Source organism: Myotis yumanensis, unplaced genomic scaffold (assembly GCF_028538775.1).
Source record: "Myotis yumanensis isolate MYYU_CA2020_CCGP unplaced genomic scaffold, mMyoYum1.0.hap1 SCAF_1, whole genome shotgun sequence".
NCBI lineage: Eukaryota > Metazoa > Chordata > Mammalia > Chiroptera > Vespertilionidae > Myotis > Myotis yumanensis.
In genome coordinates this window covers 239,203,030-239,227,210 of record NW_027223752.1, presented here as the reverse complement: position 1 = coordinate 239,227,210, position 24,181 = coordinate 239,203,030, and the positions used below count along the sequence as shown (strand labels likewise).

Here is a 24,181-nt window from a genome sequence, read left to right as displayed (position 1 = left end):
TGGGTAGATTTCCCAAAGGCCATCTTCCCAGCTTCCTCTGTCCTCTGGCCACTGGCCCTTGCTATCCCCAAAAGGAGAACAGGTTTGGGTGGAATGCCTGACCTTGGGGCCTTGGGCCTGGGAGGGTGTGGAAGGGCGAGAAGATGGAGAGTGAGGAAGCTCCTGGAAAGCAGTCTCACTGGGGTTTGCGGGATGCAGGAGGCTGGTGTCAGAGGGTAAGGGGGGTGTGCAGGCCACGCAGTGGGGGCAGCTCCGGCACAGCACAAGACACCTGTAACAACCACATGGAAAGCCTCAAATTAAAGCCATCTTCTCAATTCTGAGACTCACCACTGGTGTAGATGGCTTTTCCCCAAAGAAAGCTCCGTTGTGGGTGTACCTCCAGATGCAAGACACTTCTTGCTCAGGAACATAAATGTGTTGGGCTCGGGGAATTGGGGCAGGTCTTGTGAGTCTTTTGGAGCTGTTGGGGCGCCTCCCCTGTCCGTGCAGACCAGGCTAAGGTGGGGGCTCACCAGGTGAGGTGCTGCTTTGGGAAGAACTTGTGCCATTCTCGGGGGGAGCACATGTGGCCCAGGGTGTGCCCCCACCTGAGGCCTGCCAGCAAGTCTACAGAGAAACACAGTGAAGAGCTGTCCCTCCAAACCCCACGGGGGCAGACGGATAATGAGGTGCTGGGTGCAGGCATGCAGGGTGCAGCCACCGGGTGCGAGAGAAAGGCCAGCTGCGCAGGGACAGACCTCGGCCTCCTTGTCCTGCGTCTTGCGGAGCGCGTGCCACAGCAAGAGCACTGGAGCTGGTGGCTGGGTTGGTTGCTACATGAGGGCAGGAGCCCTAGTGGCCAGTGAGCGAGGTGGGACTGCAGCCCATCAGCTACACAGCACCCCTAAGGGCTCGAGGAAAGGGGAGCTGTGCTGTGGGGTTACTGGGGAAGGCGGCGGCGGGGTCAGCTCACAGCCTTTAAAGCGTGCACCCTGCTGCCCATGCTCTGCACTGGCCCTGTGGTCCCCACACAGCGTGGAGGGGGGCTGTCCTGCCTTGTGGGTGAGGAAACGGGGCACGGAGGTCAGTGCCTCACCATGGCCACAGGGAGGGCGTGGAGGGCCTGGCTGCAAGGCCGGCCTTTCTCCATAGGCCACGCTTAGGAGTGAGGACTTGACGGACCAGGCAAAGGTCGTTGTGGTCGGTGTGTGCTTTAGCGTGGGGGAGGGCACTGCGGCGGGAGGTCAGTTGGGAGGAGGTCAGCCGGCGCTGCTCCAGCAGCACTGTTGGGAACCTGTCTGAAATGCACGTTTCGAGCTCATCCCAGACCTGCTGACCAGAGCCTGGTGTGACACGGCCTCAGGTGAGCCTGTGCCGGCTCCAGCCCACAGTCACCGGGGACGGGTGACCAGAGCCGCCTTCTTGCTTTCACTCCAGGCTCCAGGGTTTTGCTTCTCGGCTGCTCCTTTAGCCACTGCCCCCCTGACGCTGACTGGGCTGTGGTTAGCTGCCACCTCCCAGTGAAACCCAGGGCCCCTCCTTCTCCGGCAGCCTCTGCACCTTCTTTCTCTGCCCTTCCTGGAACCTCCTCCTGGGCTACCCATTCACACTCTTGGTCCTTCACTCTCCCTTGGCCACAGGGCGAGTCGGGGGGGGTGGCTCTCGTCTCCTCCAGAGGACGCAGGCAGTGACGTTTCGGGAAGAGCAAGGGGCCCTGGGCTCGGCTGCAGCCTGGGAACCTCTGTCCTTCCCATTGCGAAAGGGTTGGTGAGGCCACGTGAGGCGGTGGATTCTCCTCTTTTCCCAGCAGCTATCCCGGGGCTCAGCACCAGGACGAGGGCACGGTGACAGGCTCTGGGGTCCGTGGTCCTGCATCCACAGGAGCTCGTTTCCTGAGGGGGACGTGGGCTGAAGGGCACGTTGACGTTGCAGAGTGTTCAGCAAAGGCCCCGCCGACGAAAGGACCTGTGACCGGTGGCACCGTGGAGGTGGCAGTGTTGATCAGCTTGATGCGTTTGCTCTTCAGGACTTGGAGGACATCTGTGTGGCCTCGAATGCCGTGGCAGCCAGAGGATGAGTGAGCGGCGGGCATGAGTGGCTGAGAACGCTGGACGTCCCTGCAGGCCTTGGCTCAGTCACTGCCGTCTCTGCGGGTGCAGCCGGGCAGCACCATGAGCACGGTGAGTTCTCCCAGCTCGGAACTTGTTCCGACGGCACAGTGAGGTGCTTCTGAGGAGCCCAGGTCAGGACCTTTGGGAGTGAGAGCGACATGCTGTCTAGTCGGCCAGGGTCTGCGTGGCCTTCTGAAGGGAGGCTGAGGGTTGGGAAGTCCGTGCCTGCAGGGCAGCTGTCCGTCCTAGAATGTTAGGCTCTGGCTTATGTAACCTTTCACAGCCCAGTTTCCACCTTCCCTTCAGTTTCTTCCCTGTGTCCTTCTGGGTCCAATGTGAGCGTGGTGGTAAGAATCCTTAGAGCTCTCTTACTCGGCAACCAAAGTGGGTGCGTCGTCATAACTGTGCTGTGAGCTGTTCTCGGGTGCAGCAGCAGCTCTGCTTTGGTGTCACCAGGAGCCCCTTGACTCCAGGGAAGGCTGCCCGAAGGTCATCCTCCCCAGCACCCCCCCCTTATTCCCTACCGAGAGGGTTGGTCCAATGATCTAACTCAAGACAGCTATTTAGTGAGATGCTGAACTCCCATCAGGTGGACCAGATGTGAAACAGCCTCGCTTTCCTTGCAGGGGCGGTGGGGGTGAGGGTGGGAGTGGGGCAGGGTGAGGTTGCTCCAGTGGCTCCTGGGTGAACAATAATAGAAACGTTTCCATTTCCATTCACTGCCTCTCCCGCCCCCTGCCCGCCCCCCCATCCTCCTGACCACACTGGGAAGCACAGTCCTGAGCTGGTACCTCCCCTCTGAGCCCACACTCTGCTCGGGGATCTGGACAGGCGGCAGTGCAGCGTGTAGGAGAGTGTGTGCAGTTAAGTGGGATGGGAGAGAGCTAGGTGGTCATGTTTACCTGAGAGCTGTGGACCCTTTGGGCTCTGCCCACAGGAAGGAGGGAGCTGTGATGAGGAGCAGGAGGGCAGAGAAGGGCGAGGGTGCAAAGTCCTAGCATACGTTCTACAGTTTCTCTCTTGGGCCCTGACGGAACAGCACGTCCTCCCTGCCCCGGGGGAGTGTACTTGCAGGAGGTCCCTGGACAGTTAAGCTGGGCACAGGAGGCATGTCCCTGCGATGGAGGGGACATTTGAATATGTCTCTGAAAGCTGTAAGAATCGGTTGGGTGAAGGCAGGGAGGGATGGGTAGTCCAGGCTGGGGACAAGGCCGGGTTAAAGGCATGGAGGGGCTGAGGGGGCAGCCAGGAAAGGGGATTGCTGTGGAGGTTTGGGGCGGCGGTATTGGGGACATATTGCTACAGTGCCCACTACGGGGTGGTCAGGTCCAGCACCTGGACTTAGGCCAGGGCTGTGGCTGCCTCTTCACTCACTCAGTGGTGATCAGAAACCACATGGGCTGCAGTGGGCATGAGGGTCTGTGCAGCCGTGTCTACTCAGAAAGATCTGGTCCTTTTCCGAGACGGGCAGAGGCAAGGCCACCTGCAGGAGAATGGGGTAAAGGTGCAGGAGTCCTCGGTCACCTGGAGGCTGCTGGGGAAGCCATGAGTGGGCAGCAGCCTCACCAGCTGGATGGCCCTCGGACTGGCCACTTCTCACCGGAGACCTGAACTGCTGCCACTTCCTCTGGCCCTGGGATGGTCCCTGCCCCTTCATCCATAGGAAGCTGCTAAACGCAGCTCCTCAAGCGGCCATGTGACAGAGGAGTTGTCTGGACGCAGAATCAGGCTTCTCTCTTGCCTCCTGAGGCTGGGCGGGGGTGCTCTGGGGCCCTGTGTGGGTCTCCCCAGCAGTGAACAGTCCTTCCCCAGGCCCGAGGCAATGCCAGGGCAGCATGGAGCAGCTGGGGTGGTAATGGCCTTTTGTCATGTCGCCAAGTCCTGTGGCAGCTCTGCCAGGCTGCTGCTGGCGAGGGAGGTCAGGCTCGGTAGGGAAGGAGCCGCCAAGTCAGTCACTGGGAAGCATAACAGGTGCACTGTGAGGCGTGCACAGGGCGGACCATACGGGGATGGCAAGGCGACAGGCTTGTGCGGGAGGCTCTGTCGCATTTGAGGAAGGCTGCAGGGGGTGCGTGGTCCACTTGCCTTTCAGGCTGGCCAGGTGGAAGTGCCGGAGGACTCAACGGGCGTGGAAGGAAGGCCGGGCAGAGTCTGGAGTCGTGGCTCTCAGGCAACCCTGGGGACAGGCTTAGAAAACTCCCTTTCTTTGAGTTGAGGGTGGACGGGAAAACCACACCTGATGATTAGAGGCCAGATTTCTGAAAGGAAGACCTGCTTTCCACAGTGGATAAAACCTGCGGAAACTGAAGGTCTTGGGGCTAAAAACAAAAAGGGCTCAATGAGGCCAATAGAAACGCAAAGAAGGTGGGTCTGTCACTTGGTTAAAGAAGGGCTTCCTGGCCCTGGGCAGTGACCCAGTCGAGGTGTGAAGCGTGAGCATCCTCCTGTAGACCAGGCATGTCAAACTCCAGGCCCGCAGGCTGCATGCGGCCCACAGCAAATATTTTTGCAGCCCAGCCAATATAACGGTACGTAAGAAACGTTTTAATAATTTTTACAATGTCCTCTTATACATAATCTTCTATATACGTATAAAATATAGAGAAACATGCAAATTAGCCCAGACTCCGTAATGTCACGACTGTACAGCAGGGATCTGAGCAGTCGCAGGCTCCCAGCACCACCAGCCCCCTAGCAGCCAGCACACCTTCAGGCCTGGAACAATGACACATTCACAATGAGCCCAGAGTCACTGAACGGGGGGCAATGGTCCAGGGGGCTGCAGATTGGGGCTGCGGCACTGGGGACGCCAGCTCCGAGCCCAGAGCCTGGCCTCATGGCTGTAGCTGTGGCTGCGCTGCACAGCGAGGAGCCCCACAATCTGCCCCCACAGACTCAGGAGAGCCAACGGGTCCGTGGGGACGGCCAGGAAGAGGCCTCACTTGGCGCCCTTTGCCCTGTGGATGGGAGTTGGGGCCAGACCGTGACCAGCGATCAGTGTTTGAAGAGGGAGCCTTCAGCCCAGTGGACTTTCCCAACGAAGGTCCGGCTCCTCCCTGCACTCAGGCCCTGCCAGAGGGCCATGCTGGGCCCGCGTGGCCGCTGCCCACACCCACTGGTGTCTGCATTCCCACGTGGGACCGTGAACCGTGTCTGAGCCACTCTGAGGTGGAGCCCACGTCACCTCTTTAAAGTTTTCATTTTTGCTGATCGGATCTTGGCCTTCTGAGGCGTAGAAGCCAGGACGGTGGGCGCAGCGGAGCTCCTCGGCTCCGAGGGCTTCATTCAGAGAGGCCGGCCCTCATGCACCGCTCACCTTGGCCTGCGGGGAGCAGCACAGTCACCGTGACAGGCACAGCCCCAAAGCTGCTCCTGAGCCTCACTCTTCCTCCCTTGGCTCCCAAAGCCCAACGCAGCCTGTGGCCAGCCCCGCAGAGGGTTGGCTGGTTCCCCCAAACACCCTCCTCAGGGCCTCCCCAGTACCAGACAGGAGCGGGGGGGGGGGGGGGGGGGGGGGGGATGGGATTGGCCTGGCACAGACTTAGCCCCTGCAAGCTGTGTCACAGTGGATCCTGAACAGCGAGAACTCACCAATAGGGATGTTTGTGCAGACATTTTAAACAACGTCCACTTTTAAAACTGAATTGGAAAGCATAGATTGTTGCTCTAGAGCAGTGGTTCTCAACCTGTGGGTCGCGACCCCTTTGGGTCGAACGACCCTTTCACAGGGATCACCCAAGACCATCGGAAAACACATATATAATTACATATTGTTTTTGTGATTAATCACTATGCTTTAATTATGTTCAATGTGTAACAATGAAAATACATCCTGCATATCAGATCTTTACATTACGATTCATAAGTGTAGCAACATTACAGTTATGAAGTAGCAACGAAAATAATTTTATGGTTGGGGGTCACCACAACATGAGGAACTGTATTAAAGGGTCACGGCGTCAGGAAGGTTGAGAACCACTGCTCGAGAGAGAGAGCATGCTGCAGCAGGACCCCGAGGTCACCTTGGAGGCTAGAACCAAAAGTTAGATGATAGCAAGTGTTGGCGAGGATGTGGACAAATCTGAGCCCTCACACACTGCTGTCGGAATGGAAATGGTGCGGCCGCTCCTCAGGTGATTAATATCAGTCACATAGGACCCTGCAACCCGCCACTCCGGGGTATACAGCCAAGTGAGGCAGCCGGTCACAAAGCGCCCATTGTGTATGGTCCGTTCCCATGAAGTGTCTGAAACAGCGGTGTGCAGATGGCTGGGTGGGGCAGGCAGCCGGATGGGGAAGGTGGTACGGGGTTTCTTCTAGAAGCAATACAACATTCTAAAAGTGACTGGTGTGCCCTGGCTGGTTTGGCTCAGTGAATAGAGCGTCAGCCTGCAGACTGCAGGGTCCCGAGTTCGATTCTGGTCAAGGGCACATGCCCGGGTTTCAGGCTCGATCCCCAGTGGGGGGCATGCAGGAGGCAGCCGATCCATGATTCCCTATCATTGATGTTTCTCTCTCCCCACTCTCCCTTTCTTTCTGAAATATATATGTATACATACATACACACACAAATACACACACACACACACACATAAATGTTATGCCCAGATTTCAAGATTCCCAAGAAGCCACCAGGGAGCCAGCCAGTCCGATGCAAAAGCAAAGAGTCTTTTATTTTAAGCCCGGGCTTAGCTCCTCTACCTTCCTTACTGACGCAGCAGCAGGTGGCAAAGAGAGAGCAGTCTGCTCGAACCAGGGGTTTCATAGAGGGTTGGAGTAGGGGCGGGAGAGGGGGCTGTGCCCCCCGCCGATTGGCCAGGTGCGAGCTGGTGACCCATTACACAGGATGTGGTCATAGCGATGGCGTGCACTTCCCTTGATTACCATTGGTTAGTCCAGAGAAATGGTGGGTGTGGCTAGCAGAGGCTCCTTCCGAGGGGGAAGGAGCCTTCGCTGAGCACATGGTTCCATACAAAATGGAGGTCCCTTAATGGATGGGAAGCCAGCCACTCGGCTCCCATGCAAGGCCTGCCGCCGTGGGCGTCACCGGGAGGCGGGCCGCCCATCACCCCGCCTGGCCCTTGGGTCGCCCGCTGCTCGGCCCGAAAGTGACTCGGAGGCCGAGGAGGGCGGCCCGGGTCCTTCTGGGCGTCCGCGGGCCTGCGCCTATCTGGTCAGGCGCTGCCTCGGCCATGGCTGCCCGTCATCCTCCCTGCCGGATGCCTGCGGGGCCATGTGCCCCGCCGGCCCTTTCAATAAAAGGGTAATATGTTTATTAGACTGGATAGACCTGATGTCATTCCGGGCATCCTTCCTGACAAAGCTGGGGCCCAACCTAGGGGAAGCTGCCAGGGGTCCCGGGTGCCTGCAGCCAGCCAGAGGGAGGGAAGCCCTGGGCCTGGGTGCCGGAGGGAAGCTGGTGCTGGCAGCCCAGAGAAGGAAGGCCTACTCTTGCACGAATTTTCGTGCAACGGGTCTCTAGTTATTAATAACGAATTACAGCGTTCGCTAATGACTGATTACTATATAATCGTGTTGCATTCATTTTCCTTATGCGCCTTACATGCAGGCGTACCATTTCTCTCCACTAATACTAGCAGCAAATATTTTAGCAGCGATTGCCATGTCATTAGTCTTGGACGGACTTGTTTGGTGTGCACAACCGGAAATATTTCACTTTCAGAGAACAAGAAAATAGGTTTATTTGCATGACGCTTTTTAATTTGTGCAGTTATTCCGTGTCTGGTAAGATAATGTTAAAAAAAACCATTAATTTTTATTAAAATAGTCTATGTTAACAATGACTCATTTATTTCAGCCCTTTGAATTCAGCATGTCTATCAAAATAAACCTACATTTCTATGAAAATTGAACCTTTTTTTGTGTGTGTGGCCCACATAAATTCAAACCTTGTTTATTTGGCCCATGTTAGCCTTTGAACTTAACATGCTTGCTGTATACCAAGCAGTGATGGGTTTGATTCCTGGTCAGGGCACATTACCCAGGTTGTAGGTTCAGTCCCCGGCAGGGGCCTGTTTGGGAGGCAACCAGTTGAAGTTTCTCTCCCTCCCCCTCTCTGAAATTAATAAAGAAGAAAACAAAAAAAGGGTTCCTAGCCAAAACCGGTTTGGCTCAGTGGATAGCGCGTCGGCCTGCGGACTGAAAGGTCCCAGGTTCGATTCCGGTCAAGGGCATGTACCTCGGTTGCGGGCACATCCCCAGTAGGAGATGTGCGGGGGGGCAGCTCATCGATGTTTCTCTCTCATCGATGTTTCTAGCTCTCTATCTCTCTCCCTTCCTCTCTGTAAAAAATCAATAAAATATATTTAAAAAAAAAAAAAAAAAAGGGTTCCTGGCCCAATCCCACCTGCACCAGAGGATTCGGTTGAGTTGTGTGTCATGTGCTTTTTATTGTATTTTATGTTTTTAATTTTATTTTTAAATATATTTTTATTGATTTCAGAGAGGAAGGGAGGGCGAGGAGGAGAGAGATATAGAAACACCAGTGATGAGAGAGGATGATGGATCAGCTGTCTCCTGCACGCTCCCTACTGGTGATCGAACCTGGGACCCTTCAGTCCACAGGCTGGCGCTCTATCCACTGAGCCAAACAGGCTAGGGCTTTCATGTGATTTTGACAGATGATGGTTTGATGGAGTGAGCTCTACTTAAGGAATTTGTATTCATTCTCTGTTCTGAGTGATTTCTATTTAAACATTCAGTGTTTGGAATCTCGTGTTTTGAAAGGACCCCAACCTCAGGTCGGCTCCCTGCCTTCTACTCTTCCTTTTTGTTGACTTTTTTGATTTGTCTTGCTGAAATCCCGTCAGTCAGGAGCTCATGTGACTGTCTCTCCCTGCCCCTCCCCCCTCACCTTTAGAGGAAGCGACGAGGAGGGGCAGCAAATTCCAGACAAGCCCAGAAGCGAGCTCGGGAAGCAGCCCCCACCCCGGTGATGGCCTTGGAGACAGAACCCATAGAGCTCGTAGAAAGCGGTAAGCTCCCGGGACACTGACCATGGGGCGTTGGCAGGTGCAGCACACGTGGGTGTGGGTGGCCACCCCACCGCAGCCAGTCGGTGCCAGCATTGCCACCTCCCAGCCACGGGGCCTCCCTTTCCTCCGCTGAAATGGGAATGGTGCACCTGCTGCACAAGGTTGTCATGTGGCTGGAATGAGCCAATCAGGTGACCATGCTGTACAGGTGGGCTTAGTGCGGTGTCGCTCTAGGACCACACAGTCTCAGACTCACCTGCCTTACAACTTGCTGCTGAAGGGAGTCGAGCTGCCCTTGGGTGCCCTAGGACCTCCACGGGTCACCAATGGCCACTAGCTTGGCTGGGCTGCCAGTCAACCTTCAGGGAGTGGCCCACCTTCACTATTTATTTATTTATTTATTTAGTTGCTTTTTTTAATAGATAGGAAGGGAGAGGGATAGAAACATCGATCAGCTGCCTCCTGCACACCCCCTACTGGGGATGTGCCTGCAACCAAGGTACATGCCCTTGACCGGAATCGAACCTGGGACCCTTCAGTCCGCAGGCCCAGGCCGATGCTCAACCCCCTGAGCCAAACCGGTTAGGGCCCACCTTCACTATTTAAAATCCTGTCTCCAGTGTGCGTGGCCTAGTGAATAACTCGGCTTTCCTCTCCTCTTTTTCATTAAGACAGGAAATTGTCCAAGAAGGCAGACGTGTGGTCAGGCTGCCTGCCCAGGGAAGTGCAGGTGGCAAACCATGACCCTGCACTCTGCAAGTCTAAGGCTGTTGTTGTAACTGTGACTACAGCCTGCCGTGGCGGCCGCCTCTGCCTCGGCCCTCATAGCCCCAGCTTCATCCGGAAGGACGTCTGGTCTAATGAGCATATTACGCTTTTATTATCATAGATGCCTGAAAACTGACTCTAAAGAGAAGCTGCTGGTCTTAGATACATTTTGTGGGCCCTCCAGAGCAGTAGGTCACTCAGAACCGTGAATCCCAAAGAGCCTGGAGCCTGAGGCCCTAGTCCACCCAGTCCACTGCCCCAAATCTGGCGTCCTGGGATCTGCACCCTGCCCTCCGTTAGGGGAGGCTGGTGCAGGGGCTGCTCCTTGGGTCTCCCGGGTGGGTGGGAGCAGGTGGTCGCGCCTCTGTGCAGGGCTGAGCACTAGCTGCCCTGGGAGGGTCGCCTTATTTGTAAGAGTCCAAAATTGGGTCCATCGGCAAGAGAAGGAATGGCTCTATGAATTATGGTGTGTTAGTACGTGGACTATTTCAAAAAGAACAAGGTCATTTTGTATAAATTACATTGGACATCTCTGATACAGTGTGATTTTTATTCCTCTGAAACTTTTAACACAAGAAAATAAAACAATTTGAACATGCTAAAGATGTTACAAGTCACTTCCCCCAAATTTAAACAAATGCTGTTTTTAAAAATTCTACCCTCATACTTTCTAAAGTTAATAACAGAGGAAAACAGGTATGTCTTTCAGCGTATAGGACTAGAGTGTGCTCTGCCCTTCATTCGGACATACGTGCCAGGAGACGCTGGGCACCCGCTCTTTCCCGTGTTGCCGTGTGTTCATGTGGACACTGCAGTGGGCCCCGGGGCTCAAAGGCAAGCTGCAGGCCAGACCTGACCCGTTTGGCTGTTGAGGTTCCAGGGCCCATTAAAACATTACTGATGGTCCTGGCCGGTTTGCTCAGTGGTTAGAGTGTCAGCTCCAGCACTGAAGGGGAGCAGGGTTGATTTCCTGGTCAGAGGTTTCAGACTCATGCATCCCAAAGAGAAAGGCCCTGAGCCGCCCATGCCTGGTCCCTACCTGTCAGTCACTGCCTCTCCCCTGTGAGGGAGCAGGTGAGGGCACAGAGGTCTTGCAGGGTGGCAGTGTGAGGCCACGGGGACAAGGTGCGTGAGCACAGACATCCCATCCCCGGTGGGGTGCTGGTAGAAGCCCTCTGCTGCCACCCAGCCAAGTGCTAGGAGGGCGTTCCTCGGCTGTCAGCCCTGCAGAGGGCTGGTCCTCATACTCTTTGCCTGCTGTACTTCCGGGGGTTGCTAGAAGCCCGAGCTCTGTTGTCATGAACGAAGCGAGAGTGTATGCTTTTCCTTTCCTCCTAATGTTTGTTAAAATGCTTTGTTTTGAAGCTGGAGATGAAATAGTGGACCTCACCTGTGAGTCTTTGGAGCCCGTGGTCGTCGACCTGACACACAACGACTCTGTAGTGGTAAGCCTTGCACTGTTGTCGGGCCCTGGCCGCATGAGGTCTACAGGCCTTGGCCACCGGTTAGGTTTATGCGGAAGAAACTCAGTGATGTCCTCACATAGATGTTTCAGGGAAGTTGCTTGTGGCTTTGTTGGGTGTGGAGGGAAAACCTGTGTGCCCCTGACCTTCCCTCATCGGCACAAAAGCCCTTGGGGGCAAACTCCGAGGGGCCCTCTCTCCTTAGTCCCTGTCTCTACACTGCACCAGCTATGTGACCCCGAGTGAGTGACTGAGCCTCGTTCACTTTGTTCATAGAGTGGGACATGTTGTCTGGAGCAGTAGAGTGTTGTGAGGACTAAGAGATGCTGGCCTTGAGTGCCTGGCACCTGGGGTGGTGCCCACAAATACCAGTGTATACCTCCCGGCTGGTGAGCAGGAATGCTTTCTTGGTTCCCAGAGAAGCTGGCTTGGAGGATTTGGGTACCTGGAGTTGCCACCTGGTGCCTTGGTTGTGTGTGACTCCAGGGACAGGGGAGCCTGGGAGGCTGCTGGTGTCCCCTTCCTGTGGCATCAGGTCTGGACTCTGTGGCCCTTGAGGGAAGAGACCTGGGATGGTCTGGCGCGTGGGGGTCTGGTCAGCATCCTGGGCAACTTGTCTGTCCAGGACACCTCTTTGGTTACAGGGAGCCTACCATCTACACCAGTGATGGCAAAACTATGACACGCGTGTCAGAGGTGACACGCGAACTCATTTTGTTGGTTGATTTTTCTTTGTTAAATGGCATTTAAATATATAAAATAAATATCAAAACTATACATCTTTGCTTTACTGTGGTTGCAAAAAACTTCTATACGTGACATGGCACCAGAGTTAAGTTAGGGTTTTTCAAAATGCTGACACGCAGAGCTCAAAAGGTTCACCATCACTGATCTACACTAATAAGAGACAAAAATGCTAATTGGCCGTACCTTCGCTATACCCTAAGCCACGCCCACCAGCCAATCAGAGCGACTATGTGCAAATTAACCCAACCAAGATGGCGGCTGGCAGCCACAGAGCTGGAGCAAGCAGGAGGCTTGATTGCTCAGGCGATGGAGGATCTGCGGCCTCCACTCATGGCAATAAAGTTTCAATTATAGAAGCTAAATAAATCCCAGATACCTGCTTCCAGCCAGCCTCCACTGGGAGTTTGGGTGGCTGGGGGTTGTGGCCAGTCTGCAAACAGCCATCAGCCCCTCACCCAGGCTGGCCACACCCTCATGGGGTGAGGGTCCCCGCTGGGGGCCTTAGCTAGCCTGAAAACAGCCCTCAGCCCCTCACCCAGACTGTCCAGGCACCCCAGTGGGACCCCCACCCTGAAGGGGCTGTGGCCAGCCTTCAAACAGCCGTCAGCCCCTCACCCAGGCTGGCCAGGCACTCCTATATAATAAAAAGGTAATATGCAAATTGATCCTAACAGCAGAACAACTGGGAATTACTGGTCACTATGACACACACTGACCACCAGGGGGCAGATGCTCAATGCAGGAGCTGCCCCCCGGTGGTCAGTGCGCTCCCACAGGGGGAGCTCTGCTCAGCTACAAGCCAGGCTGACGGCTGCCAGTACAGCAGTGGTGTTGGGGGCCTCTCCTGCCTCCTCAGCAGTGCTAAGAATGTCCGACTGCAGCTTAGGCCTGCTCTCCGCTGGCAAGTGGACATCCCCCCAGGGCTCCCGGGCTGCCAGAGGGATGTCTGACTGCCAGCTTAGGCCCAATTCCCCAGGGAGCGGGCCTAAGCCAGCAGGTGGTCATCCCCCAAGGGGTCCCAGACTGCAAGAGGGCACAGGCCGGGCTGAGGGACCTCCCCCCCAAGTGCACAAATTTTTGTGCATCGGGCCTCTAGTCCTATATAATAAAAGGCTAATTTGCAAATCGACTGAATGGCGGGATGACCAGTCGCTTAGACACGCAATGACCACCAGGGGGCAGACGCTCAATGCAGGATCAGCCCCCTGGTGGTCAGTGCACTCCCACAGGCGGAGTGCTGCTCAGCCAGAAGCCAGGCCCACAGGCTGGCGAACACAGCGGTGGTGGTGGGAGCCTCTCCTGCCTCCACAGCATCCCTCAAGGGCTCCTGGACTGGGAGAGGGCGCAGGCCAGGCTGAGGGATGCACACACACCACCACCACCACCACCACTATTCCAGTGCATGAATTTTGTGCACCAGGCCTCTAGTTTGTTATATTTTGTACCTTCTACTCAGAGACTTGCCTTTCCTCGTTGGCTTTTACACAGAGGTTTTTAATTTTAACACAGTTGAATTTATCAGCTTGTTCGAGAAAATCTTATTGTTAAAATATGTTCCTGTGTTCAAAAGTTTTACCTTTCATATTTAGTTCCATAATCCACATAAATTGCTTTTGTGTGTTGTTCGAGATGGCGTCTTTAATGCCTCTTATTAAAGTTTTATAATGTTCCCTGAGGTGTTCCTGCAAGTCTGGTTAAGTTTCTGCTAAAGAAACTCAGTGATGATCCCAACATAGATGTTTCAGGGAAGTCACTTGTTCCTATGTACATAACATTTTAAGTTGCTATTGAAAATGGTTTGGGGTTCAGTGGATAGAGCGTCAGCCTGCGGACTGAATGGTCCCAGGTTTGATTCTGATCAAGGGCACATGCCCAGGTTGCAGGCTCAATCCTCAGTAGGGGGCGTGTGGGAGGCAGCCGATCAGTGATTCTCTCTCATCATTGATGTTTCTATCTCCCTCTCTCCACCTCCCCACCTCTCCACCTCTCCCTCTCTGAAAACAATAAAAATATTTAAAAAAAAGAAAGAAATGGTGTGGGGTCTGACTGGTGTGACTCCATCAGTGGTTGGGTGTTGACCCATGAACCAGGTCACAGTCCCTGATGTGGGCTCGAGCCCAGGGGAGGTGTGCAGGAGGTCAATCAGTAATTCCCTCTCATCATTGATGTTTCTCTCTCCCTCTCTCTCTGAAATCAGTACAAATATATTTTTAAAAAAGAAAAGAAAATGGTGTGGAGTTTTTCTGTTTGTTTGTTTTTAATCCTCACCCAATGTTATGCTTACTGATTTGAGGGGGGATGGGGAGGGAGAGATAACATCAATTGGTTGCCTTCCCTACATTTCCTGACTGGGAATCGAACCAGCAACCTTTCCATATACAAAACGATGCTCCAATCAACTGAGCCACACTGGCCTCGGCAAAAAATGGTGTTTTAAAGTTCTGTTTTATTTTTTATCTAAATGAAAATGGTGACCTTCTTTTCTCATTCCAAATCTGAAAGAATCCTTTTAAAGTCTCACCATTAATAAGACCTCTTGTTGGGTATTTATTTGTTTGTTTATATCCATTATCAGATCGGAGATATTCATCGGTTTCCTGTTTGGCTGCAGGTTTCATCTGGGGATTCAGTGCTGCATTTTAATTTTAACAACTCCGTCTAATGATATTTTTTCTCCCTTTCATACATTGAAGTGGAGAATTAACATTGGTTTCTAGTCTTAAACAGATTCAACATTGTTGTCGTGAAATTATCATTTTGAATATTGCTAGATTCAGTTTGCTAATGTTTTATACTGTTATTTTTGCAACTATTTTTAAGATTGGTTTGTGCCAAAACCGGTTTGGCTCAGTGGATAGAGCGTCGGCCTGCGGACTGAAGGGTCCCAGGTTCGATTCCTGTCAAGGGCATGTACCTGGGTTGCGGGCACATCCCCATTGGGAGATGTGCAGGAGGCAGCTGATGGATGTTTCTCTCTCATCGATGTTTCTAACTCTCTATCTCTCTCCCTTCCTCTCTGTAAAAAATCAATAAAATCTATTAAAAAAAAAAGATTGGTTTGTAATTTTTCTTTTATACACATTGCTTATAGAGTTCCGGTATCACAGTATTGGTAACTCTATAAAGTGAGTTAGCCCTCCCCTTTTTTGTCTGTTCTCCAGAAGACTTTGCCCAGTGGAATTATTTCTTTGCTGAATGTTTGATAGAACTCTACAGTGATAGTACCTAATCCTAAGTTATGAGTTTGGGTAATTATTTTTTAGGAATTTGTCCATTTTATCTAAAATTTTCACTTTTATTTGCATACGTTTTGTTCGTAATGTCTTATTTCTGTGGGATCTGTAGAGATGTCTCTTTTTCATTTCTGATACTAGCTGTGTTTTCTGTCTTTTTAGATTAGTATCACCAGAGCTTAATTAGATCTTTCAGAGAACCAAATTTTAGCTTTATGGACCCTTTCTCTTGTAAGTTTGTTTGTTTTTATTCATTGATTTTTTTTGAGTTTATTTTGCTGTTTTTCTAACCTAATAATTTTGATTGTTTCTTTTCCAGTAAATGCATTTAAGATGATATTTTCTTTAGCTGTATCCTACAGTTTTTGTTATTAGTATCTTACATTCAGTTTAGTGTATTTTTCATATTTGTATTTTTTAACTTCCACACTCTGGGGATTCCCTCTCTTTTGTTTTCTTTTTGTTTTTTGTTTTTTGTTTTTAATATATTTTATTGATTTTCTACAGAAAGGAAGGGAGAGAGATAGAAAGTTAGAAACATCGATGAGAGAGAGAAACATCGATCAGCTGCCTCCTGCACACCTCCCACTGGGGATGTGCCCGCAACCCAGGCACACGCCCTTGACCGGAATCGAACCCGGGACCCTCCAGTCCGCAGGCCGACGCTCTATCCACTGAGCCAAACCGGCTTCGGCCCCTCTCTTTTGTTTTTATTACTCATTCTTTACATGACTGGTCCGCAGAGACGTCCTGCCTGTCGGCCCTTGGCCATTGGCTGAGACTCTGCCGCCGCCCGCGTGGGCCCTGCACTGACTGGCCACGGCTCCTGCCGGGCCTGGCTTCGCTGGGAGGCTTTCCCAAGGACGCTGCAGGGTCTCGGGAGCCTGCTGGGCTGTTTTTGTTGTTGTTTTTTCTCATCTAGATTATCATATTCCCTTTACTTTGGACCTAATACCTTTTTCTTGATAGCTCTTTATTTTAAGATGTGTCCTATCTTGTTTGTTGTTTTCAGTGGGAAGATGGGTGAACACTAGCCTGTGCTTATTGACACCTCCCGTGTGCTTCCCTCCTCTGCTCTCCTCCTGGCTCCCCCACCATGCGCTGGGCCAGGTCTGCTCTGGCCGCCGCGGTCCAGGCTGGAAAGAGACTGGTTCATTGAAAGCCCGCTTGGTTTCCCGGAATCTTCATGTGGTCTTTTCCTGGGCGCGGATGAGTCACACTGTCTGTACCCCACCTGGCTTTTCGTTTATGAGACTATTGAGAGGGTCTGCTTCCCCGTGGCTCCTGCGGGCAGGGGCAGACCCCTGTCCATCTGTCTAGGAGTAGAGGCCGTGAGGGACACAGTGAGAGCGAGTGAACCTGAGTCCTGGTGAAGAAAGAAGCAGCCTGGCATCAGGGACACCGTCTCGCACAGGCGTGCGTTGCCTGGCTGCTCTGCAGTTCTCCTGGCGCTGCCACTGGAACAGCATCTGTCATCGCTCCGTGTCTGTCGCTGCAGGGGGGGGGGGGGGGGGGGTGCAACTGTTGGGTGGGCACCTTTGGTGGCCTTGGGTGATGGGTGTGGCCGTGTTCTCCAGTGGACCAGGTCGTCTAAAGCAGGTGACTCTGAGCTCTGGGTTGGGGAGCAGCATCCTTAGTATTTCCGGGGTCAGCTGGTGCAGAGGACCCCAGTGGTCCTGCCATGCTGCCCTGCCCTGTCATTCACCCCAGGATATTGCTTCAGCCCTAGGAGGCCCCCTGGGATGCTGGGTATTTGTCTCCTAAGAGAAGGGCTTGTCCTCCGCTCACCAGGAGCCTGTGACGGTGTCAGCCCTCACAGGTGTTCTGAGGCTCGCCTGTGCTTCAGAAGCTCGGGACACCTGGGTCAGTTGGGGGGGGGGGGGGGGGGCACCAGTTGTCTCCGTCCTGAACGCTCTGGCCTGTGGCTAGTCTGTGGCTCGGAGAGAAGCCAGGCTGCTGGTCTGGACCAGCTCCCCTAGTTCTGCCTGCTGTTGAGGCCGGGTGACCGAATGGCTGTTGTTTAAGTTGGTATTTGTCTTTTTTGTTGTTTTTTAAATTATGACAGCTACTTTGGGGGTTTTTTTTGTGTTTTTTTTTTTCATTATCATTAATTTCAGAGAGGAAGGGAGAGAGAGAAACATCGATGAGAGAATCATTGATCTGCTGCCTCCTGTACAGCCCCTACTGGGGATAAAACCTGGGACCCTTCAGTTCGCAAACCGATGCCCTAACCACTAAGCCAAATCAGTTAGGGCTGTTCGGTTTTTTATTGATTGATTTTAGAGAGAGAGAAACATCTTATTTGTTCCAGTTATTTATCAGTTCATTGACTGATTCTTGTATGTACCCTGACTGGGGATCGAACCCTCAACCTTGACACTCTAACCAACTGAGCTACCCGGCCGGGGCAAGTGGTGTTTGCTCCGTAAAGGCCTCTTGGCCAGAGGAGAGGCTCCAGAGCTTTGCTGTCCCTGTCCCGTCGCTTTGCTCCTCCAGCTCACGTGTCTGAAGCCCGTGCCCTTCCCCTACCTGTCCCCTGCCCTGCAAGCATGTGCTCCCAGAGGAGGGCACCCAGAGCGGGCAGTCCCGCCTCCGGGGTTCTGGAAGGATGTGGTGCAACCGCTGGGTGGAAGAAGTGCTAGGAGGTAGCAGGGGCGCAGGAGGGCGTTGCGCCGCGAGGCCAGGCTGGGGTGCCATCCTTTTCTGCCCCCTCTCTGAGCTGTTTTCCTGTTGAAGACGGGGACAGTCCGTCACCCAGAGAGGGAGGCTCTCTGGTCGCTAAGTGTGGAGGCCCTGCTGTGTGCCAGGTCTGTGGGGACCAGTTCCCCGCACACTGCCGGGAGCCGGGGCGTCCTGTCCCTCCCCATGCACTCACCCCGATGGTGGTCCTCCTGTGGCCTCTTCTAGACTCATGTGGACAGTACCTCTGCCAGCCACCCGGTGTCCCAGGAAATGCGGCCCCGTAGTGAGGGCTATCTCCCAGTTTGGTCGTCACGCTGCAGCCTCCTGGGGGAGGGTTTCTGTAGCCCCACATGTGGGCTTCATGCTGCTGCTTCCTGGGGTGGATGGCTGTGCCGATCAGGGGTCAGGCTAGAACCCCGAGTCCACTCCTGTTGTCTCAAAGCAGAAAAGGGTTTATTTGTGGGAGCAGGCGCTTCATGTGAAACGGCTGGAGGAGCAGGTCTCCAGAAGTAACTCCAGCATCTCAGCCTGGAACCCTGCGTGGGAGCTGCAAGCCAGGGTCCGTGAGGAGAGGCCACAGGGCTGTCCCGAAGGAGGTCGCCCAGCCCATGGCGCTGGGGGAGTGGGTCTGCTGCTGTCCCGCAGACTCGTGGCTGGTCACCCCGAGGGTTGTGAGCTGGCTGGAAACCGTCGGTGCAGAACGGTCTGGCTGTCAGGCTGAGCCTCAGGCAGGGGCTCGTCCAGGTCTCAGCAGCTTTCCCTGGGTCCAGTGGGTCCTTGGTGTGTGCACACACATCAGTCCCCTCGCCTGCTTGCTTTTGTCTGGGAGTTCATTCTTTTCACAGTGTGTTGGGCACCGCACACCCTCATCCGTGCTGTCCCATTCCTTGGCAGTGGCCACGTGGAGTCAGTTGTCGTTGGCGAGCGTGTGGAGCTAGTCCCGGGCTCCATGTCCCTGGTGCCCAGCGGCCGTAGCCTTGTCTCCCTTAGTCCTCACAACACCGCTCAGGGTAAAGTCACTTCCTGGGTCACGTGGCCAGCAGCTCCCCCAGATTTCCTGCGGCAGCTGCAGGGGGGCAGGCCCCAGGGCGGGGTGCTGGTCCCCTGGGGATTTTGCATTTGAAATAAATGCTTGGAAGTGGTCATTTGTGCATTCAGATGACACAGAATGTTTTATGTCAAACTGATTGTGACTTTCTCTTTTCTCTCCTTTTTTTAAAAGATCGTTGATGGTGAGTGGTTCCCTTTTTCGTTGGGTTGGACGGACACCTGACACCAGTGGGAGGGCATCCGCAGTGATGCTGCGTTCGGATTGACTGCTCGCCTGGGCCCGGCCCACAGCTCGGCACTTGCCATCATAGCAGGGATGGGCTTCTCCTGGCAAGACGGGGGTGGCCTCCTTGGCTGGGCAGGACCTCATGGGTGTGGCAGCAGAGTCTCTGGGGTCTGAGACTGGCCTATCCCTGGCTGGAAGGTGGGTGGTGGGCGGTGGGCGGTGGGCGGGAGGCCCCTCTCCTGAGTGCGGAGCCCCGTCTTAGAAAGGAGGCGGCCCAGGAGGAACACTAGGAGGCAGCGCCAGGACCACGCTGACAGCTGTGTGGTGAGCAGCGATGACGAGGAGCTGAGCAGGGACAGGGACGTGTATGTGACCACGCACACTCCCAGGAACGCCAGGGAAGAGACATCGCCGGGGCTCAGGTACCTGCATGCCCACCCGCTCGCTGCTGCTGCCAACTTTGGGCCAGGCCCTCACTCCAGGAAGCCTCTGGGCCCTGGAGTGGGATCCTCACCCCCTCCGTTTCCCTGTGTGAGGGGGTGTTGTTGGAAACACCGGGCCTTCAGCCAGGGCTCTGAGCCCGTGGCCCGGCAGAGCTGTTGAACATCTGCCTGGCGGCTGCCTGCAGATAACACTATTGAGGCCAGGCACCAGCAGGCTGGGGTGCTAGGTGCAGGCCCTGCCCCAGGCAGGGGGTGAGGGGGCAGAGGGGGTGTGGGGTGGACACGGTGACTCAGGCTGTCTGCACCTTCTCCTCTCCCCTTTTCTTGTGGCCCCATTAACCCCTTCGGGTGGCCAGCCCTCCTGTGAGTCCCTGGACCCTCGCTAAGGCAGGGTCAGAGGAGGCTCTTGGAGGGAAAGGCTGCACACAGGACGTCCCCTGGCGCGAGGAGTCCGATGTTGGTGCTTGCTCGGCACTGACATGAGGCACTGTGTTCTAGGCCCTCCGGCACGGTCAGTTGTCCGATCTGCATGGATGGATACTCAGAGGTAAGCACACCAGCTGTGACCTCCTGCTCAGCTTCCACACTTCAGTGAGAGAGAGGAGCAAGGACCCTCCCATTAGGTGGGATTTGATGCCTTCCTTCAGTCCTGCCTGGACTGGCACATGGCTCGTCATACATGTGTGTGCAGGGAGAATGTGCCAATGTGTGGGCCTACAGCCTTCCACTCTGGCCCTGTGTTCCTGCGCCGCCTGTGCAGCTGAGGCCGTCTGTGTTTTCCCTGTCCTGGCCCAGGCTGAAGGCCCCGTGTTCACTGTGGCCCCTGAGCCTGCGCACAGCCCCACCTGTGCCCACACAGCAACCCTGACCTTTCCAGGCCTGTGGGTTCTGGTGCCCGAGTTCCCCTTGGGCTGCTGCCGCCTGGCTGTCAGGCATCCAAAGTTCTGCAGCCCATTGCCCTGCCCCCCTGTGCCTGCCCTTCCCTCACCCATCACTGCCCAGGTGGTGGCAGTGTGACTCCCTGGGAGCTGCTGCTCTGGGACAGACACACGTGAAGGTGTTCCTTTTTGTTTTCTAGATTGTGCAGAATGGGCGTGTCATTGTCTCTACAGAGTGTGGCCACGTCTTCTGCAGCCAGTGCCTCCGAGATTCCCTCAAGAACGCCAACACTTGCCCGACCTGCAGGAAGAAGATGAGCCACAAACGCTATCACCCCATTTATATCTGATGCGCTGCGAGCTGCCTCGGAGAAGGACGGACAGTGACATCCCTGCGGGCTCCTCACACGGCCTTCGTGGGTTCTCTGCCTCCAATTTCCTGAGCTCAAAAGACTTTAAACCAAGGCCTGACATGTAGACTGCTCCTTAATTCCAGCCCTCTGAGGTCCTCTCGCTACCTCCAGCTTGATGCCTCAGCCGAGCCACAGCCCTGCCGGCCGGGTGTGGCCTGCTCCCCTGGCGGCCTGGTTCCAGGGCAGGCGAGGAGCTGAGCGCCTTGGAGTTGAGAAGCAGGTTCCAGCGTCTCCGGGACCTGCACGTTTGCCAAGAAGCTCCCCCGCGTGGGAGGTGTGCGCAGCTTCCCCCAAGTGTTGTCGGGGAGCCGGCCCTGGTCAGGGCGTGAGCCAGTCCACCCAGCTCCTGCGGGCATGCTACCTCACCCGGCCTCTGCCCGCACAGTGACCGAGCCGACAGCCCCGGAGGACCAACCACTGGGCTCCTTCCCGACCTTCGCAGTGACAGGCAGGGATTTCTGCAGGGCCATGCCCAGGCCTCTGAGGATGAAACGTGCAATAAAGCCCGTCCACCGCCGCCTCCTCGCAGCCCAGGAGATGCAGCACCGTGAGTGTCCCTCAGGCCCCGCCCTGTCCTATCACCCCCGTTCTCAGGAACTGACCAGGCCCCAGAGTTCCCCTCCTGGCACGGTACACAGGGCAGGCCTGTACTCGGTGTTCGCTCCTTTCTGATAAAATCCGTCCTTGTCACCATATGCCCGCTGGTCCTCAGTCCCCGCTGCCCACGGTCTCCTCAAGTCTGGACACCGGAAGGCGGTGCAGTATTTGTGGCCTTATCAGCCCATGTCCAGCTGTTGCCCAAGCCGCAGCCACCCCGTGTCTCAGAGCGTGGCCCACCTGACGAGCTGGGTCCTGCCTTGGCCTTCTCACCACCCCACCAACCCACCATTTCAGAAGCTGATCCCCTGGCCATCTGGACTGTGGCCCTCTGCAGTTCTGGTTGGCAAAGTTCTGTGGCCTCTCCTCACCAAGGGGCAGATAACACCCCCTGCCCACTCTGCAGGCGTGGGAGCCTCTGGTTTCCAGGTGGCAGCACTGCTCCTAACGCACAGGGCTGAGGGGTGACGGGAGTGCCAGCCTGCCCCACCTCCACACCCTCCTCACAGGCCTCAAGCCAGACAGCAGCCTCTGCGTGTGGGGCATCGGCAGGGGGAGAGGCGCTGGCTTTGCAGCAATAACTGGCCTTCAGTTCCCTGGAAGGAGCAGGGACTTGGCACAGTTCACTTTAACGGGGCTGAAGGAGTGTCCCTCTTCTGTGAAAGTTTTATTCTTCATTCTGCCTTTGTAGCTGTTTGGCTCACTTCCAATTAGTCAGTTTTAATGAAAGGAATAATGTTCTACTTGGAGGTGAGAAGGCAGGACATGGTTCCCATGGGGGCTGTGCCGCGTCTGCCCTCTGACCGGACATGGTAGCCATCGCGTTTCTTCCGGGCTGCGTGGGAGCGTCTCCTGTGACCTGACATTACTAGCCTCCAGGAGCCGGGATGACCACACAGCCCAAGCCCTGCTTTACATTTGAGGACAAACGACTGATCATGAAAGCTGTGCTTCTCCATTAAATTGGGGGGATGTTAAGTTCCTACTGTCAGAAACTACAAAATAGGAAAAGGTCGATATGAAAACCCCTCCTTCTCAGTGTACATAGTCCAAATCTTTCTTTGTTACGTTTAAACTTTACCCATAATGTCAGTCTGTTTCAGACCTCTGCTGGTGTTACAGATGGAAATAAAACCAGGAATTTGAACCAGGTAGCTTCTTGTGCATTCCTTTGCTCTTTGGGACCAATTCTTCTCCTTTTGCCCAAGGTGTGTGATTCCCGTCTGCCTCAGGTGTAGTGTGTTTCGCACCCGTGTGTGCGAGGAAGTTGCTTACCTGGCTGCACACTCCGATGCCAGCAGGCGCCAGGCCACTCCTGAGCCCCCAGGACTCGAGCCACAGTCCAAACCTGGACCCTAGTCGAGCCGACGCTTTGGCCCAGAAGTGGGGTCAGGCTCGCTGCAGTTTGGCCAGTGGGCGTGCAGACACGCAACTTGCCCTCCATGTGAGTGTGGTGTGCCGATTCGATTTTTTAAAAAATACTTGAGAACTGTTAGCAGTTTTTAAAATCAGTTCTGTTAAGTTACAGGTTTCAGAGGATTCATACATCTCATCTCTTTACAAGTTTTTGGCATAAAAGGTTTCATAAAATATAGTTAATGCATCTTTTTATCACTAATGTTAATTTATGCCTTTTATTTTTTATTTTTAATCCTCACCCAAGGATATTTTTTTCCATTGATTTTTGAGAAAGCGTGAAAGAGAAGAGGCGGAGGGGAGAGAGACAGAGAATCGACTGGTTGTCTCCTACACACACCCCAAACTCGGGGGCTGGGATGTGAACCTGCAACCGAAGTACATGCCCTTGACCAGCAATCAAACCTGCAACCCTTCTGTCCTGGGGCTGGCACTGTAACCACTGAGCAACTGGCCAGGGCTCCTTTTATTTGTAACTAGAAGCCCGATGCATGAAAATTCACGCACTGGAGGGGGGCGTCCCTCAGCCTGGCCTGCCCCCTCTCACAGTCTGGGAGCCCTCATGGGCGGGAGGCAACCTGGTGATCAGGGGAAGGTGATGCCTCATCACAACTCTGCTGCTGCCACTGCCGGCAGTGTAAGCCTCGGTGGCCCTGGTTACCTGAGCCTCGGGCGGCCCTGGGCTGCTGCGGGGCTGAGGGAATTGGGGGACTCCAGAGGCAGGCACGCGAAGCGGCTGGGCCCGCCTGGGGGCAGGCCTGGCCTTGCTGTGTGCCTGCCGCCCCGGCAGGGCTAAGGGGACTGGGCGCTGCTATCTTTGAGGTGTGACGGTCAATTAGCATATTCCCTCATTGGCTGTGGGCACCGCCATCTTTGAGGGCAGGGAAGTCAATTAGCATATTCCCTCTATTAGATAGGATGTTTGTTAGAAACTTCTCAGTTTCCTGTTCTGTCAAGTCCAGCACCCGAGTCTGGTCCAGTTCTGAAGTTTCCTCATTGCTGAGGACTTCCTTATGCTCTGTGAGCTTTCCTCCCTCTGTGTGCCTGTAACCGGGTAGACCAGAGAGTCCTTGAGGCCTGGGTTGAAGGTGGATTCCTTCAGAAAGTGTTGGTCTTTGCTTTTAGGAGGTGTTTAATATTAGTTACCAACTCAAGGCCAATATATATTTACTGTTTT

The 24,181-nt window shown here is 54.6% G+C and overlaps 1 protein-coding gene across 1 annotated transcript in view; it reads left to right on the top strand.

The window, feature by feature from the left end:
• Positions 1-22,740, top strand: part of RNF4 (ring finger protein 4) — a 32,927-nt gene extending 10,187 nt beyond the window's left edge. The window contains exons 2-8 of the mRNA XM_070400327.1: positions 2,009-2,162; positions 8,974-9,088; positions 11,222-11,301; positions 19,204-19,213; positions 19,520-19,679; positions 20,199-20,247; positions 20,779-22,740. Coding sequence (XP_070256428.1) covers positions 2,154-2,162; positions 8,974-9,088; positions 11,222-11,301; positions 19,204-19,213; positions 19,520-19,679; positions 20,199-20,247; positions 20,779-20,928 — 573 coding nt within the window. The 5' untranslated portion in view covers positions 2,009-2,153 and the 3' untranslated portion in view covers positions 20,929-22,740. The remainder of the gene's footprint in view (positions 1-2,008; positions 2,163-8,973; positions 9,089-11,221; positions 11,302-19,203; positions 19,214-19,519; positions 19,680-20,198; positions 20,248-20,778) is intronic.
• Positions 22,741-24,181: the final 1,441 nt, after the last annotated feature.